General features: G+C 41.4%; 1 protein-coding gene across 1 annotated transcript in view; it reads right to left on the bottom strand.

The window, feature by feature from the left end:
* ADCY5 (adenylate cyclase 5) overlaps positions 1-19013 on the bottom strand; it is a 226410-nt gene that overhangs the window by 77108 nt on the left and 130289 nt on the right. The window contains exons 2-3 of the mRNA XM_026118471.2: positions 18634-18783; positions 13439-13560 (exon numbers count right to left, since the gene is read on the bottom strand). Coding sequence (XP_025974256.1) covers positions 13439-13560; positions 18634-18783 — 272 coding nt within the window. The remainder of the gene's footprint in view (positions 1-13438; positions 13561-18633; positions 18784-19013) is intronic.

Below are 19013 nucleotides of genomic sequence, written 5' to 3'. Positions count from 1 at the left end.
GGACTAACACAACCGGCGCTAAAACTGCAGCTAATGAGTCACGGGACAAACCGGCTGGGACGTTCTCCGGAGCAGATTCTGGGAGACCAGGGAGAAATACATGGACAGAGCAGGAAGAAGTTGGAATAAACTGTCTTATGTGATACATCAAACTGGAGCATGCAGGTCTTTGGTCAGTAGCGCCTCACCTACACTTGAAATTTGTTCTATGGTATGTTTGTCGGCCATCACAGCAATACAGGTCCTGTCCCGAGCACAGATGCATTCAGGTTTCTAAACAGATGCCTTGGATTAGAATAATTTGCTCTTCCATATAGGAGTAGCCATAACAGTATTAAAGTGTTAATAAAGTGGTATGTGTATATATATATATATATATATTTAGTGGTCTAAATCAATATCTCTGTGCCATCCCTCAGGGAGCTGTATCACTTGTAACTATACTAATTACTGGGGTACCAGTTCCCAGCACGAACACGGCCCAAGGCTGTGAGGCAGTTCCAGGGGGATGGCAAGGGGAGAGGAAGGAAACGGAGCACACAGCCAAAACAGGAACCGTAAGGATCTTTGAACAAACGGGAATTTGCAAGATGCACACTAAGGCAAATAGCAGCTGTGGTGTTCGATGTTTGTGTAGCTGCTTTTAATGCTCTTGTAGTTCAGATATCAAGAGATGCTTCGCTATTCTGGAGCACCAAGCCACTCTCCGGAAGCCTGAAAATGCTTAGCACAGCCAGACTATTTCTTACAGACCACAAGAAAGAAACTTGCAAAGGAGCTAGATTCTAAAAGCCAGGGCAAAGAAAGAAAGAAAGAAAGAAAGAAAACCCTAGCAGCCCACACAGCATCAAATGCTGGTAGGCTCAGTGCTGAACAGCAGATGATTCTTACTGAATAACTGCCCTAGATTTTACAGACAATACAGGCAACAAAAATAGAAACCCATTTACATATTGATGTTAATAACTTTATTTATAGTGTCACAGCTAGAGCACAATAACCGCAGCCATGGCTTAACTTGAAAGCCATTCACTGTGCAAGAGTCAGACAGAGACTGTTTTCCCAGGCCTTATGCAACTGAAAAAAAATGCTGCTGACAACAGTCAGTCAACAGCATCTTTACAAACAGAACCAGAAAAAGTTAACAGCGGTCAAATGTGAAAGCAAACCATCCCCAGAATCACACCGGCCTCTGCCCTCCCGTGGTACTTCATACCTGCCGTGGTTAATCAAGTAAGGACTACTGATGCTAGAAAACCCAGCTGATTAATTTTCACTTCAGTTTTAAGTCTCACGATAGCATCTTACAGGAATACTCGACTGCTTATTTTTGTGGATTAAGAAATACAGACAGGGCTCAGACAAGTCAGCAGCTAGAACAAAAGAGGATGCATGTCCAGTATTTAAGAACATCTCTGCCATATTTACGCTGCCCGCTACAGGACTCTAGCCTATCTTTGGAGGGAGCCTATATACCTGCCAGCTAACATACCACTGGCCTGTCACAACAAACCAGTGCATCTTTAAGGAACAGAAAAATATACACATAATACATCCTTCATTCTTTAGTATACTGTAAATGCCAACTATATATAAAGGGAAAGAGAAGGCAAGCTAAGAAACTGTCTCTTAGGACCACTGCCTGAGAAGTGAGAAAACATGGCTCTGATCTTTCCTCTGCCTGAATCCAGCCTGAACTGGACAACAGGCTATTTTGGACTGGGAACAGGGGTGCTCTCAGGACCTCACGTTGCAGCTGCTCATTATGTATAAAATACTCAGGATACTTAGAGGCAGAGGCAGCAAGCTCTGCGCTGCTGGTTGTGGTGCTTTCTGCAACATGGGACAGCGGGATTCCAGCCACTGCTCCAGGGTTTCATTCTTTTATATAAAAACAAAACAGAGTTAACAAAAGAGCAGAAGGACACCTTATTTGGTTAGGGCCTCTCCTAGGCCCTAGGAGATGTGGACTCAAATGCCCTCTAGCACATGGGAAAACTGAATCTGGATAATCAACATTTCAAGCAAGTAGGTCTAGCCTCCATACTTCCAGGTGAGAAGGGTATGCATCCTCAGTTGTGTCTCTTCAGATCTTGACTACTTTTGTGTTGTGCTTTGTCACTGCAAAGGCAACTGAACTAACTAATTTCTCTAGGTTTTCATTTTCGTGAGGAAAAGAAATAAAGATATCAGTTTGGCATGGCTGCCCAGCTGAAATTTAAAGCTCATTCCCTCCGCAGATAAAGCCTGCGATCACAAGAAGTCCCCAACACAGAGCGAGGGTGTCCTTGCACGCTGCCAGCTTGTTAGTTCTGCAAAATCCCTTCGCAGTGCAGCCAGAGCCTCCACGGTCTGGTTACTGGGACGTTTTTGTAATGGGAGCCAGGAATTTCTGCGCTCTAATCAGCCTCTTTACCAGGTCAAATTAAACAAATCACTGTCAGTCCCAGGCGCTCTCTCTTTCCCCTGCCCTACCTTCCTCCTGTGGGGCTTCACTCGTAGCAGTGAATATTTGCACAAGGATTTGCGAGCGTAAGGTGCTAAAAATGCAAGGAGGTGTTTGCCGGTGGTACTCCTTTTCTAACAAGATGACTTAGAATGTGGTCAGTTATTAGTAATACAATAAATGCTGTATCTGATGCATCAATGGAAAAATAAAAAGCTGCGAGACATGACAGACCAAGCAAATACAACTTTTACAGTTTTACAAAGCACATCACTAGGATGTTCTTCCACTAGAAATGTTCCTTGAATCAGGAAAAATAACCTAAAAAGACATGAAAGAACACACAAAAAAGATGCAAATAAACCAGTGAATGTATGTATTTAAGTGAAATACAGTGATCCAATAAATGCTAATGAAACTAGTGTTATTCGGGCATATGGATGATTCTTAACATACAAGCTACTTCATAGAGGGTGAACTGCCACCCTCCTATGCTGTTCTCAAAATCACAAGTCCCCTCCAAAATCACTTCTTTCATCCTTAAACACATCTTTAGTTTTGTACAGTTGTAGGATTCTCCAACACTATTTTTTTCTCTTCTTTTAGTTCTCTTTATGCTTTCAGAGAATATTCTATTTCCAAGTTACTCTTTCCACTCTTCACATGCTTCCAAGGAAAAGGAGCTCAGCAAGTAACTCATGTCTGCAATTTCAGGCTTTGTGGGCTTTGCGAGAAATCTGCAGTCGCTTCCAATTTCAATATCAAAAATTTATCCAGTTGTTGAAAATGACAATCAGTACAAATACAATATCACTTACTCACCATTTATATTCTATAATACAACCTGGTCTTGAAGCCAGACCCGTTATCCTAAACCGCAGCCTGCTGGCTGCTGTTTTGCAGAAGGGAAGACTGTTAAAGAAAGGCAAGGAAGAGGTGGTTTTTTCCTCATTTTTAATTAAAACAAAGTAGAGCTATTAACTCGAAAGGCCTCTTTTCCTCTTGGCTGGAAAGAAAAAGAATCTTATAATGGGGGTTACGGTAGTTTTGAATATAATCCAGAACAAAAGGTTCCAAATGAAACAGCATAATTACACTTTCATGGATCAACATTTGGCTCCTGTTGAAGCCTGATCTATAACTAGAATTGCTCAAGTTCCCCTGAGCAGAAGCCAAAGTTTTGTCCGCTTTGTTCTGCAAATTGATTCTTATTAGCTTATTCTTTGGAAACAACCACTGCAGAAAGTAGCTGGGCACTGGTGTGCAAGCTCCCAGGCCACAGGCTCACCATCAAAACTGCTAGGGCACATAACCACCAACCATCTAAAAAAATTACATCTCTGTTTTCCATCCTCCTTTCCCCCAGTTATTGCTAACAATCACTGTATTTGCTCTTTGCTTTCACAGGTTTTCTCGTCTTTCCCGTCTTCTATGTCTACCTCCCCTCTACACAAATACCCCATCAGCTCTTGGACATACATCTCTCATCTCCTTCACGTCCCAAGATGTCACAGAGTGTCTCTCCAACTCACTACTGCATTCAGCACTTACAGGTCTGACAGACCTTGGAGATAACAGAAATTAAGTGGTTGTCAGAAGAGCCAGGGTTGTCCTAGTAACGTCCCATTAGCAACACATTCCCCACAAGGAGCGCAACACAGTGCCAGCGCATTATCAGATGCAGCAGAGAATTCCCGTTCAAGTTATAAAACACCCCAAAACAGCAACAGCAAAACCAAATGAACTGTCACGGTGGATCGACAAACTACATCCCTTTGCTGCGGTAATTCCCTGCGGCCTCGCACGTTCAGCCCCCCTCTTCACGCGGGATGCCGAGCCGTGCTTCTCTGCAGCACCACACCAGGAGAGGACACTTGCTGCCGGGCGCGCAGAGGCAGGTAGAGCACGAGGGAGGGCACAGCACAAGCCACCGCGGCGCTGGGCTCCCAGGCTCTGGTGTCAGCTCTGTAGAAGTGGAGTTACGGGAGCTGGTTTCAAACCCTCAGCATCCTCCTACATATTGAAGGGTCTCATTCAGGACTTTGGCTCAAAAAGGGACGTGTTTACTTGTTGGTAGTACCTTTAGACTTTTTCTGTGCCTTTGAGAGCCTCAGATATTTGCCCAACACACATGTACAACATCAGCAGACAAAGATGATGGCATCATGGAAGAAACTACTCATATTCCTCCATTTTGTTTCCTCTTTAAATTATATCACAGATCGAATAGAGCTAACACATGTCTTTCTCCACAGTTTCTTAAAAATATTTGCAAACATTCAAGTCCTCAGAATCAGCCTGGTCTTACACAACCTTATCCCCACCATTTAATTGCATGCATCTATCTAAGGCCTTTATAACTGAAACAAATGGACCAAGAAAAATCTCCATTTTCTAAAAAGAGCACTTCCATCGTTCCACAAGGCCAATGCCCTGCCAGTGGTGTGTGTATTGGAATTTATTTAATCTCTTAGGCCTTCTTCCCCCTTTCCTCTTCAATTCAGTCTTTTGGTTCCTTGTCATTTCCACTCGACTCTTTTTCCTTAGCACTGTGTTCGTAGCCCCGTTTCTTACAGAAACACATCTATGGAACCGGGCTGTCTGCTCATCTGGTGTCAGCCTCTCCCTAACTTTTTAACCACTTAGTTTCAAGCGAATTTAATAAAAAGGAGGAAGTTTAAAAAAATATACAACTTTCAGTGACTAGAGTACACAGACTCAAATTAGCATTGCACTGAGGAAAGGGCTGCCCAAACACATTGTTAGAGATGAGAAAATTAACAGGAGAGACAGACCTAGGATACCAGGCTCCTAAGAGCTCCTCTTCACTAATTGGTTTCAGCTCCTGCCTCTTCTTCATCATTTATCCAGACTCAAAATTATATATAAACCAGTAAGAACACATGCACCCATTAGCAACAATTGTTGAGGGATATAAATACAGTATAAGACAAGGGAAGTTAATCCAGCCCCATCTATAACTGTGCTTCTGTTTTACAGCTTCTGTAAAGAGAGTGGTTTAAACAGTTTTGCACAGCTCAATGCATTATAGAATAAAAAGTTTAAATGATTTTTGCTTTTCAGTCATTATAGCCTAAGAAGGAAGCAAAAAGGTAGGATGATTTTAATAAGAACCTTTTCAAATATTATATAAGCTCAGTGTTCTTAAAACCATTTTGCATGTTAATAACATGACACAGTAATAGGTTAACTTTCAGCAGGTCCTTAGAAAAGTAAAGTTGTGCTCAGAGATGACTCAGTTTTTTTCCCTTCAAAGTTACTCCAGAACAAAGGTGACTGGAGGTTGATTTGTTCAATAAACATCATTTGATACTTAGCTGTTTTCACTATCAGGCCAATCAGCAGTGAGACTTGCGTTATTTTCAGATTTAATTTATTTCTACTACTACTGAAGGAAAAAAAAAAAGAGACTCCAAATAATCTTGCTGAGCTAGAATACTGCTCTGTAAACTTCTGCAGGCGTCTTCGTTATTCTCTCCAAATTACTATTCACAGTATTTCATCATTAAAACATCTAACGCTCTTCAATCCATCACCCTGAGAACTTCATGGACCCTTGTGCAAACTCAGAATAGCAGGGTGTGAATTATACATCACAGGCCCTGCCTAATTGCTGATGGCCTGCTAGGGGCTGCAGATGTGCTGTCACCTGGCACACCGCACTTTTGGGATGTTTTCTTTATCACAGCACACGTGTTTAAATAAGGCATCCAGCAGGGTGCCTTGCAGCCAGGTCTTTATCCGTTTTGTTCTTCGGAGGGTACAAGACTCTCTCATCCCCCTGAAGACACCAGGAGCTCCCAGCAGGAACCAAGATCACAATATATTCCCAGTTCAAAAAGAAAGATCTGCAGACAGTCAGATGAATACTTGTACAAGTCACCACGTGTTTGTTCTTCCTAAGGGGTGCTGTGCATATGCACAAAGAAGTAGATTGGATAAAATATACACACCTGCCCTGTCCTTTGGCTTAAAAGTTTTCAAGACTGAACCATCAGCAAACCTGTACTGAAAAGAGGGAGTGATTTACAGCTGAAATACCCCCTTTAATACTAGGGTCCAAGCTTACAGCATGGCTTTGATGTCAAGTTCAGGTGCCACAACGCCTGTAAAATAAACAAATTTCTTTACACACAGACTTTTGTTTGAATAACTTTTCCCAAAAGACACCAATTTTCCTCACAAAAACAACAAATAGCTAGGATGAGTCAGGTGATGTGGTAACTGCAGAGTAATTTACCTTCACCCATGGGTGAAACCTAGCTTGACACAGCCTAAAAATTACTTCAGTCTTATTAAAACAAAACAAAACCAAAAAACAGGATTTCTGGAAAATTAAAAAGCCAAGGTTCACTCCAGCCAGATACAGGTGAGATATCTAGGAGCTGCCTCTTGACAGGGAGACACGAGAGTTCCTGGAAAAGTAAAATTCACTGCTGTCATGATTGCAGGGAAAAGGCATGGGAAGGTTGTTCATTTTTCTCCTACCCACTCTTCTCAGCCTACAGCCTGAACCAGGAGTCATGGCAATTACTTGCATGGGGCGCCTAAACCCACATGAAACCCACAGTTTCCCCCTGCCTACCTGCAGAAATGACTTCTACTGCACGTGGGCCCAGGCCTTCAACGACCAAATCCAAGTAGAAGTCTTGCTAAGACATGATGCAGAGAAACAACCTGCCAGCCCATGAGCACATTTACGGAGGAAATCAAAGCTCCCTGACCATCAGGGAGAGTACTGTCTCTAAGAGATGCATAAAACCTGCTTTTCGGCTTCCTCCTTAATGCTAATCTTCCTCGCCTTCGAACATAAACCATCATGTTTTATTCCCTCCCTGAAAAGGGGAGAAGCCAAGGAAGGAGGTAGATCATGCAGGAAATATTTAAAGCAGTTACTGGTGCCACCCTTCCCCAGCAATGAGGCTTTCCATAGAAATTCAAGCTATATAAACTTTGGCTGAGACAACAGATTATTCTTGGAATCTTTGAAAATAGCCAGGAAAGATTGGTTTCTGCTTAGCTTCAATGATCTTTCATGAAAACACATTAAAACAGGACCCAGACAAGCTCCCGAACAAAAACAGCCTATTGGCAGAATGACCCACGAAGGCATCCCACCTGTCTGACCTGGACTTGACAGATTATGCCCCATTATAAACCCATTCAGCATTTCAAAAGGCATGTTACAATTCGCAAGCCAGAAAAAACAGTCCCATGCCTATATTTGCCAATGAGAATATCCCATAGGTAGCACACCGATTTGGCAAGCCATTGCACTGACGTGCCCCGTTACAGCTCTGCTGTGGGAGCTCCCCTGCTAGCTGCAATCAGAGCCTGGCTCTGCACCGCTGTTTAGATTGGTAACTCCTTTAACCCCAAGAAATACCGAGGCTGGATGTCGTGTGTGCCGGGGCAGTGGAAGGAGGAGAGAAATAGATGTTTGCTTAGTTGAAATGTTCACAAACCGCAACATGCAACTACATAGCATCTTGCAATCTAAGAATTTAACACACTTCATAAAAAACTCATTAAGCAGCACATCATCTATACGGCAGAGAGAGGTTAAGTTGGCATGGCTGCTCTGAATATCCTGACACACAGCCAAAGGGCAATGATTTGCTCCACTTATAATGTTTAATGGTCAGTTTTAAAGGGAGTGGTTTTGGTGTTAGAACTTAATTAAATCAGAAAACTAGTTAAACATGTTTTTCACTTACAAAGTTGAAAGCAAATAGATCCTACTGTTTTATTTCTGCAAATGGTTTACTTCAAGTTGTCCAGAAGTTTAAAAAGCTATGAGATCAGGTTAACATTGTTCAGTACATGATTCATAAGAATTATGTGAAGCAGAGAAAAGAGGAAACTGTCACTTTCACTGCTTGGATGCTGGCCCTAAAATAAGCTTCTTGAAACACTTCATCAAAGGAATTTAAATGACAGAGCCAACCTTTATCCCTTCACAGAGGACTTCAAACCTCCTTTTATAGCACTGAGATTACTATATTTGGCCAAACCTAGATAACATTAAAGCCATTATCACTGCAGTGGGATATAAATAGCAATAGTAATGTAAAGCATTTCAAATTCCACCTAGGAAGCATTTTAGATAAACAATATAATCTACACGTATTTTAGGGTTTGTCTATCAGGCATAATCTCATTCACGATAAAGTGAGCTGATTTAGTTACATAATTCACCTTGTTGTTTACCCAAAATGACTTGTATGGTCTTGGGAACTCCTTTCCTGATTGCATTTGACAATAGACTTTATATTTAAAACATGCACGTGGGAAAGGTCAAGTCATGCCCTAAGACTCTGCCTTAGTCAAAGTTAACTCTCATTCAGTAGATCAGGGAGGGAAAAGGTTTCTTTCCCTGTTCAAAGGTTCTGCTCATTCGCATCCGAACAGAGCGTATTAACCCCAAACCTCTTCATCCTGGCTTCACCATCACCCTAAATTCTTTAGAAGAACGTAATCTCGAAACAATTTTACTGTGGAAAAATGACAGGAAATTACATTTTCATTGTGGATAATTCAGTCTCTGAACTTTACTTTCCATAACAATAAGCAGGAGATTATGAACTCTTTCCCAGGAAGTCCTGATAAGGTTCTGAGAAGATTTGCTTTTATCCAGTCAGGTTAGAGAGATCATTTCACTTTTGCATAAAAGCCTCATCTTTTTCCACAGACAGATACACCCACCCTCTAAAATCAGTGCAGCATAGTCAGCAATATCAGGCCAGAACTACCCCCCATTAAAGCATCACGGCAGTGTTTTATAGACCTACTGCTAGCAGTTGAAGATCTCTTTTCTACATGTGTTAATTTTCCTTTAAAAGCATCCAAAATTATAACTAAAAACTCAAGAACATCATAGCAGAACTAGTCATTTAAGGACTTAGTTTAAAATAGAAAAAAACCCACAGTAACTTCAGTAATAATTTTATAACAACATTTTCTGCTGGTGGAGTGGTTTAGGTTTGTTTTTTAATTAAAATCAGAGGTGTCCCAAAAGCCCGGACCCAATCATCCCTGAAAATTAAAATATTTAATCTTGTCTGGAACAGAATTTAGTAAACTGCTTCTCTCTTATAAAACGTCTAAACAAGCTAAGTGAACGAGCTCCGCTCCTGGGCCTCCGGAGGTCGCAGGGCCAAAGTTAAATTTGGCTGGATTGAAACCTCCAGTGTCAGCAAGGTTCATTATTTCCATCCTGCTGGCGAGATCAGTGAGCAACCTCACCCCTAAGATTTGGGATAAACGAAGCCCTCAGGGGCACGGTATTATGGCAGCAATCTTACACTTGCAAATCAGCAGCAACTGAAAATTCTCCTCCGTTATCCTTCGCTTTGTAAATCCGCCCATGTTAACCGAGCTGGGAGAGCAGGCAAAGGGAATCGCTGCCCCTGGCCGCTGGCGGGGGGACGCAGGCACCTCTGTGCACACACAGACCTTCCCACTGCTGCGGACGGCGGAGGAAATGCTTTTGTTCATAAATCACCAACAGGAAGCCAGATTCAATGGCTGGGCACAGCACCCTTGCATCAGCTTAACATACTTCTCAATTGCCTTGACACAATAACCTTTAGCTCATAAAAAACTTAGATCTTATGACATTTTTGAATAGGGAAAAAAACCAAAACAAAACTGCTCAGAGTGCTCTAATCTCAAAAGCTTTTCCTTGAGCATTTCCCAACGAAAGGTAAAGAGCCGCTTGCTTGTATTCAGCCAAGTCATTAATCCACATCGTGGAGGCACTACCCCCCCCCAACACTGTGTTTCCAGGTGCACATTAATGCTTTAAAATCATCCACAGTAATTCCCACTGCAGTTGGTTTTGGTGCACCCAGGCAAGAGAAAAGGCTCCATGCTGAACTCCTAGTGTGAAATGAGTCATTTGTTCCAAATCGTATTTCCTTTTTGAGTATTCATACTTAGTTATTCATTTCCCTAAAGTATACGAAGATGAGATGTTCCAAAGTTACTTTCTCTTTGCTCTCAGTACGTGTGTGTAACGGCTACAAAAAGCTCTTGCATGGAAAAGAGAAAGAAAGAGACAGAGAAGGAAAGAAAGAAACAAACAAAGAATATGTACATACACATATATATGTTGAATAGCATGGCCTACCTACTCAGTGAAATGTCAAGTTCATATGTATATTTAAGTATTCTTGAGATGTTAAAGCATGCGTTCAAGGGTGCTGCCAGTTGAGCTATAATTAATTCCCAAATTTTAATTCCCTTTTTTTTAAGGGGTTATGTGTTTATTGAGAATTCTACATCTACACATTAATAGCAGTCACAGTGAGCTAACACATAATTTATCATGTTACAACCTCCACATGTTTCAGAGTTTACAGCAATGCTATTTAAAAGAGACTAGCGTATTCGGAAAGCAAAGCCTATTTTCCAAACTGCAGTCCAAGGGGTAAATTCCTCCACCTTTTCATATTACTTTACTCAGTGGGTCATGATCAGAACCCTAGATACACGCTCTCCATGTCTCTTCTAACGCTTATATTATTTAATTCCTATTCCTTACCTACTGAGTGCAGTGACCGACAGCCTTTTCACTGATCTCACTGGGCTTTGATTAGCAGTCACAGACAACAAGTCCATACCTTGAGGAAAATACAGGTTGAGTTGCTTCCCCTTGCAAGACCTGTTGTGACCTCAGCCTCCATTTGCCATGTAGACCTGCAAGTATCTGCAAGGGCTTGATCCTAATTACTCATCACCATGAGACACAGAGTTAAAATTATTTTTAGACTGCAGAAGGTTATCTATTATAATATGAGCAACTGCTCATATTATTCAACGAATAGGCAAGATATGAAAATTATATGTTTCCAAGCTTCCCTTTAGCTATCCAAAATACGGATACTACAAAAAGCTAAGCGTTGCATAAAAAGAACGCCCAGTAATGTATACATGCTCCACCTTTCATTTTACCTACCAGCCAAAACTGAAAATCATAACAAACTGCTTTCTCTTTTTATTTTATAGGTCACATGCCTTTCTTTTTTTTTTAATATATCTTCTGATATTGCCATCTCTCTTTACCAGCCATCAGCTTCAGGTTACTTTTTTCCATCATAATCATTCTCTCAGCTCCCTCTCTCTCTTCAAATCTGTTCATTTGTTAACTTAGTTAATTGTTTATTATTATTTGTTTAGTGATATAGTCAAAACTTTGCTTTCAAAGAAGCATCATCCTACAGAGATGATCACCTTTACTAAGATTTGACTGTATTGCACATCTTTCAAGCCTGCAAATAATGAAATATAGAAACTGATGTGAAAGAATATAATACCATATCTGAATGTCAAGCTGACCTTTGGGTACCAGAGAAAAGTAATTCCTCTATTAGGAAAATTCACAACAGTATCTATCACTAAAAATTTACAAACCTCCTTGAGCAAGCTAAGTGCCTTTCAGGAAAAAAAGGATATAAAGACAGAAAACATCATCTGTTCTACTGTTGCACATACTCTGCTGAGGGCACCACCGAAGGGCTCTTCTCAGCTGCCAGAACAGTCACCTTCATCACCATATGTATATTCTTTATTTTTCACCACATATAGTTATAGTGTTTTATATCTGACATTTTTGTCTTCCATATTACTAGTGGCTCTTTATCAATTACCAGACTACTCAGTCAAAACCAAAACCACGGAGGGCTGAACTGAAGTCCATCCAAGCCAGCATATAGGCTTACCCCGATTTCAGTGAATTTTGTATCAGACTCTACATCCAAGAGCGAGCAATCTCCTCCCACTTCTCTGCTTGCACATTCCTTCTCCCTCCACCCTCAAAGCTAAGGAAATGTCAGCTTGTCACAGTCTTTAAATGCTTCAGAATTATGAGTGAATTTTAAGTGAATTTCACTGTATCATCTAATGGAGGTAATGTGGGGTGCAGTATATTAGAGATGTAACAAATCCACCTGAAATTCTACCTGTTGAGCACCAAGTAGCAGAAAACGTAACTCAGTGACATACTCAAAGCTCTCAAAACTACGTAAGAGAGAAAGCTACACAAGCAATTTACAGGAAAACATCTTGTTTGAAGTGAACGTGGAGGGGGGAAATGAGGGAAACTCTCTATCCCTAGTCCCTCTGTCTCAGCAGAAGTATTTATAGACTTACAGAGCTGTTAAACAGCGTCAGGACCTGGCTTAGCAGAGATAGGAGTTTTCCTAAAGAGGTCAGGCTCTGCAGCAGAAGTAAAAGGCGTCGATACTAAATAAAACTTTACTTTGTAATGGCAGCATATAAAGATATCAAGTAACTGAAGTACTACTACTTTTTCCCTTGCCTGGGAAGCAGATAGTGGAAACCTCGGGGGAACAAGGACATCCAGAGCCTCATGGGGTCGGACCGCAACACAGAACGTTTGATCTTGCATCACTTGCCAGAGATCTGACACCCAGTTCTTCTGCTCTTCCAGGTAGACCAAGGAGCCACAAAGCACAGGGTGGCTGACTGCCCCTCAAGCAGGGGCTGAGAGCTGGCTCTCACTGATCATCTGCTTGTAATTCAAAACTGGCAGAGACTATTCAAAGTCGTTTTAACATCAGCTGGACTCTGCAGCTCGCCAGAAGGACAAGCACCGACAATCTGTAATTTGCATCATCAGAAGAGTGCTTGTAACTCTCAAAGAATAACTAAACCTAAATCTACCACCTTCCCAAAATCAGTGAGATACATGCCAGGAAAGAATAAAGAGGAACAAAAAAAAAAAAGCTAAGGAAAGAGATTAAAGTTGCTTCTCAGAGGAAGATGTTGCAGACACGTGGCAATCCTCCTCCTGTCCTACAAACTTTCAAAAGTCAACTGGTGACACTTCCAAGATCTTACTCTTATTGTGGATCATGTGTGGCTGCCATCTTCCTCCTTGGGCGTCAAGTGCCAAGTGGTGGGAAGGTCCCTTCCCCCCGGCAGCTGGAGGCCAGCTGTTGTTCTTACCTGACGTTGTCATGCTTCTGGATGTAGATCTTATGAAACATCATATCTTCCTGCTTGGCATTAATGTCAGCTTTCATCTCCATGGCAACATGTCGAGGAAGTACAGAGAGCAGGAGACGCTCCTGTGGAGTCAGACAGATGAACCAATTAAAACACCTGCTGCCTGCTTAACAAACATACTGTGCTCCTTACTGGGGAGAAATGAAGTCATCTGTTGGGTGACTGATGAATACAACCAAGCAAAATGGTCACCATAAACCCAGCAGCTGGTTCCCCCTTCAAGGCTCCTGGGGTGCTGCCTCAATCTCCAAATAAGAATTCAATTATTTTAGAGGGAAAATTACTACTTTTCACCCCAGCTATGCTGGGCTTGTGATTTATGGCTGCTAATTCTTGCAAATGAAGGAGCCAGGCAACCCAAAAAGTGCACGTGCACATTCCTGAAAGGATCCCACTAAATGATACCGTCTCACCTTATGCACGGTCTCTCCACAGCCACCATGAACTTCTCCTTCACATAACACTACAGGACTGATACCCCGACACCCTCCGGCACCATTTAAAACCATCAAAGCAAATTCCTCCAACAGGCACAGACCTGTTTTCAGCAGCTGAAAAGTCAATAGGAACACCCCAATAAAACCAGATGAAAATTTAGCCCAACTGTACAATGTAGTATCGTATTTCTACACTTAAAACTGCCATCAGGGCCCAACTGCATAAAGCCCTGTAAGCCCACCCACTCACCTACAAGAGTATTTCCAATACCTACCTCCACCCTCACTTGGAACAACTAAATTGCAACTTTATTTACTGATAATAGCTTTAGTGCGTCTTTCATAACATTATTTTGTAAGCTGCTCTGTAAATAGTTTCATATGCTGAGCAAAAATTAGTTACATGACAAAATGATGACTTTCTGATAATTCTCCTAAAAACTCACACAAAAGCCCGTGCTCGTTATTATTCCGAACTCGGTGGTAATTTCACGTAAAAGCTAAAGAATTTAAATCTGCAGGTAATATGCACCCCAGGGACACAGTGGTGTATTTCAGGAATTACACCTGATAAGTTCTACCCAGGTCCTTCATTCCCTTTATCTTACTCCCACCCACACCTTCCTCAATTCAAACAAAGTTTTTGCTAGTTGGGAGTATCTCTTTTTGGACCAGTCCACACATAACCCAACCTGCAGGCCGAAAACAGTGTGCTGGAAGAGGTGAAGAATCCCAAAAGGTTTCCACGTGTCACTAATCTTTATCATTTTCCTTCCCCTGCAGCAACCGGAGGGAAGAAAAGGGCCTTCCTTCATGAGGACAAAGACACAATATGGTATAAATGAAGGTCCCCAACCTTATCTAACAGCTCATTAATTCTCAACAACACTGGGAACACTAGGGCTCGGACTGCCATCCTGACTCAGACGGGTCAGCATTATTCCACTAATTACGTCACTACATCTCTTGCCCACACTTCAATTATAAACACATTCCTGGTTTCTAATTCCTACTTTTGACTGAAAGTCCCCCATTTATTTTTTCCTCTAAGGAGCTGGAGAAACTTTGGGGGAACCAGAGGAAAATGAATTCTCCGAAAATGTGCTCAGCATACACTGAGACTTTTTATATTCTGCAGGACTGTCCAGTATTTACTTTTTTTTTTTTTTCCAACTTGTGCCTTAAAGAGACTGATTCTTGCCTCCAGCCCCTGAAGAGGTAGTAATAATACAGAAAAAGATGTGTTGGAGGGATTTTTATCTCCTCAGGTCAAAAATGCAGCAATCCTGACAAGACACACGTTTTTTAAAATACTATCGCATCCACTAGCACACTGCATGTGCTAACACTTACATACCCAAATTTAAAATAAAGTCCATGAATCATGCACGTGTCCTCAGGCTTCCATCAGCTATCAGTGTATTTCTTGAGCATAAAAGCACAACACATTTTGCAGGTTTACCAGAGTAACTAGTGCACACACTGCTGTCATTTGCATATCATAATAGGCATCCTCAAATGTGTGAAAGCTGCTATTTCTCTTGTGATTTTACACATCCTTTAAAATAATTCAGAGCTTAGTGGAAAGTTCAGGGGCACCCACAGGTTTGGAACGTTCCCTGTAGGCACATGAGGGCGGAAGGATGATTTTTTTTATTTGCTCACAAAATAGAGACATGTTCAGGGAACTGAGATTCTCTTACTAATACTCCAGCAGACTCGCAGATAGATTTCTGGATAATTTTTGCTCATGGACCTCCACTCCTGCTCTTCCTGACAATATGCACTTGCCAGATTCAATCCACTAATACTTTCAAGCCATTTGAGATCTTCAGGAGATTAATTAATGCAGCCCTAAAATGTCAGCACCGGGGAATTAGATATACTTCATCAAGTGAAAAAAATGCATGCAACAGTAACATCCCTTCATGCAACATCTAATGAGGAAGTCGAGCTGTATTACAGACTTGGACATAATCTTTGCTCTGTTTGTTAAGAGCAATATGATCACTGAAAATAACCTCTGTAACTAACAGGAGAAAGTTGTAACAAGTGCCTTAGTAGTACACAAGCCATACCAAGAAAAACTTTAAAGCAACCAAATACTCCTCTGTTTTATTTCAAGTACAGCTCAGAAATTGAAGTTTCCACTAGAGCACAATTTTCATTTTGCTACAATGATCAGAAAGTATGGCAGCCCTCACTGTAAAATCCCTTATTATGCACAAGCAAGGTGACTGGGACTGCTGTTTTGCAAGTATAACAAGGCAGCAGTCTGACCTGATAAGAAAAGAAAGAGCAAATTCATATATAATTCTCATTTTTAAATAAGATGCAGCTATAGACCCACTGAATTATACATTAAACAAATGCATACCTAGGAGCAATAGTCTCTAGAATAGGCACAGATGAAAGATTACAATATAGATCTACTCTATTTACATATGGACATGTAGATATCTGTATATGTGGGTGTATATATAAAACACACATCCTCACAATGACTCCTTATTAGATCGGAATTTTAACTATTAATGCCCTACTCTCCCAAGATGACCTCAAAGCACTAAAAAATATTTAGTATTTTACAACGATCTGTTTGACCTCAGGTTTAATGACGCTTATTTTGCACCATGAGTTAAACGATGCAGAGATGAAAAAGAGAGAATGGCTTTTCCTAGACAAACGATAAGCTCTGCAAGAAATAAAACTATGTAGTTTCAATCACCAATACTTTACCCAAATCTACTGCAAATATCTGCTCACTGCAGATTGCTTTGAACACCTATTTCTTCATCCAACAGTATTTTATTCCAGGCGAGCAACAGTAATTCCTGTTATGACTCTGCCCTAGGTTATCTCGAATAATGCAGTCACTGGAAGTCTTTATTCTGGATTGCACATTCTGGATTTCCACTTACTTTCTTGCTGATTTTTGGTGCTGGCATAAGTTTAATAAGGGAAAATATACACTCCTTTGACTGAGATAGTCTGCCTGCCTTTAACAGAGAACAGCACACAGGAGCACTGCCAGACCTCCAGGAACATCAAACACTGATAGCGGCTTTGGACTGCACAGTTCTTCCATCCATGCCTATTTGGAGACTGGCTCTCCCAGATGCAAGCAGAGCTACTGTTATTTGTGTCTGCTGTCACCTCAAGATTATCTCAATGCATTATGCATAGGGATGCATCTTAACTGAACCTGGAAATCAATGTCAGGGCAGGCTGCAGCAGCAAATAATCTTGTTAGGAGGCCCCAGCTGCCAGGATCCACAGTTACTGCGGGGAGCTCTGGAGGGTATTTTTCAGTGACTGGCTTTGACCCATGTTTTTCTAATGTCCTGGCTTTCTCCTGTATGGTGTAGTACCATCTGGGGAGGGGGAAAAGGCATAAAGCTATGACATTTGTCAGAGCTTTTTTTTTTATGAGATACTTCCAACACAGAAGCTCCTAAATACAGTATAACACAAGCATTTGAGACATACTGCAAAGGCAATCTCTCAGCAGGGAAGACAGTGCTGTAATCAATAAGTAAAATGGGGTATTCTCTTGGGTCAGTCTTTTCTTCCATATCAAGGTATGGAAGGAGGAGCAGCTGCTTGTTTCATCTTTCTGAGACTACATCTCTTACAGAAGAAAAAGAAGCCTTAAGCCTGAATCCATTTTTATATAAATACAGATATTATCCAAATAAAGTAAGCATACATATTATTTCACAGTATGGGTTAAACAGCAAGTTTGTTGGCTAGAAGCACCTCATAAAACACTACCTACAAACAAGTCTATAGATGCAAATGGGCTGAGACATGAGTGAAAACTAAACTGTGTTGCCACAGAGATGCAAAGACGTCACACTTGATTCATTCCCCTGACCTCTTCCCCAAATGCACAACCAAGCTCTGAGATATCTCCCAAGGGAAGAGTGGAAGCCTCATTTCATGATTCATTTCAGATTGGATTGGACAGACCACTAGGAGATGTACTGGAGGAGAGAGATGTGTATTAACAAGGGAATAGTCAAGGTGTGCCCTCATAATTAGATATGAAGGACCTTTTGGGCCAAGAGATTCATTGCAACAGAATCCATGAAAGAATTAGAGGAGCAGATATATTCAGTGCCCTTCACAACAAGCCTATATGGTGGCAGAAAAAGGTCTTTTACAGCAAACAAACAAAGAAGTGGGTGATGAATCTTACTTTCCAAACAAATACCTGAGGTCTATATGGTATACGATTGTGTGCAGCAAGGATCATGTGTTCTGTGGGCCTCTTTCATGTCCCAAACCTGCCTTACAGCTACCAGTTGGCAATGGCTTTGCTGAAAACCATATCACACTTTGCCCTTACAAAAAAGAGCCAGCCTGAGGCCTGTATATTGCATCTGCCTTTAACACGTGGCTTCCATAGGTGCGAAACAACTATGCAGACTCCCTGCGTACTCTGTAATTTTCATCCACAGAGCACAGGCCACAGGATTTGTTGATGTCTGCAGACAAGTCTATCAGGGTACTGGGGAAGAACTACCGCCCCGACTTCTCTTTCCAGTCTCTAAAAATCCTGCCCACTACTGCCAGCCTACCCTTGCTTGGATCAGTCAACAAGCAAGAGGTCAGCAAATGCAGTTCCAAAGGGGTAATTTGCAAGCTAATTCCACTTAAGCAGTTTCATTTTTAATTTCCCATTGTTGCTCTTACCTGCTGCTGGTTTTCCCTCTGAGAATGCAGCCTGGCTTGTATGCATTCCCTGGTCTCCTGGAAAGCCTGCCTTTGGGACACCTCTGCTGGGTAGTGGGTACACACGCCTACAATGTTTGTACAGGAGAAGATGAGAACATTGGAGACCAGCTGCAACAAAAGAAAAAAAAAAGAGAAAAATATTTGATTACACTTTGGAAACCGGCCATCAATAACAGAAGGACCAGCCAGAAACTCAGCCCATTCCATGACTCCTTAATCCAAGCCACGGTTAAACCTCAAGCTCTTAATTCCAGTGTATTTTACTTCTCTAGTCTTTAAAATATAAAACTTCCATATATGGCCTCAAATATATGCTTTTAACACTGTGTATTACTTCA

This window comes from Dromaius novaehollandiae, chromosome 7, assembly GCF_036370855.1.
Source record: "Dromaius novaehollandiae isolate bDroNov1 chromosome 7, bDroNov1.hap1, whole genome shotgun sequence".
Taxonomy (NCBI): Eukaryota; Metazoa; Chordata; class Aves; order Casuariiformes; family Dromaiidae; genus Dromaius; species Dromaius novaehollandiae.
The sequence above is the reverse complement of the archived record's forward strand: the minus strand, read 5'-3'. Positions and strand labels throughout refer to the sequence as shown.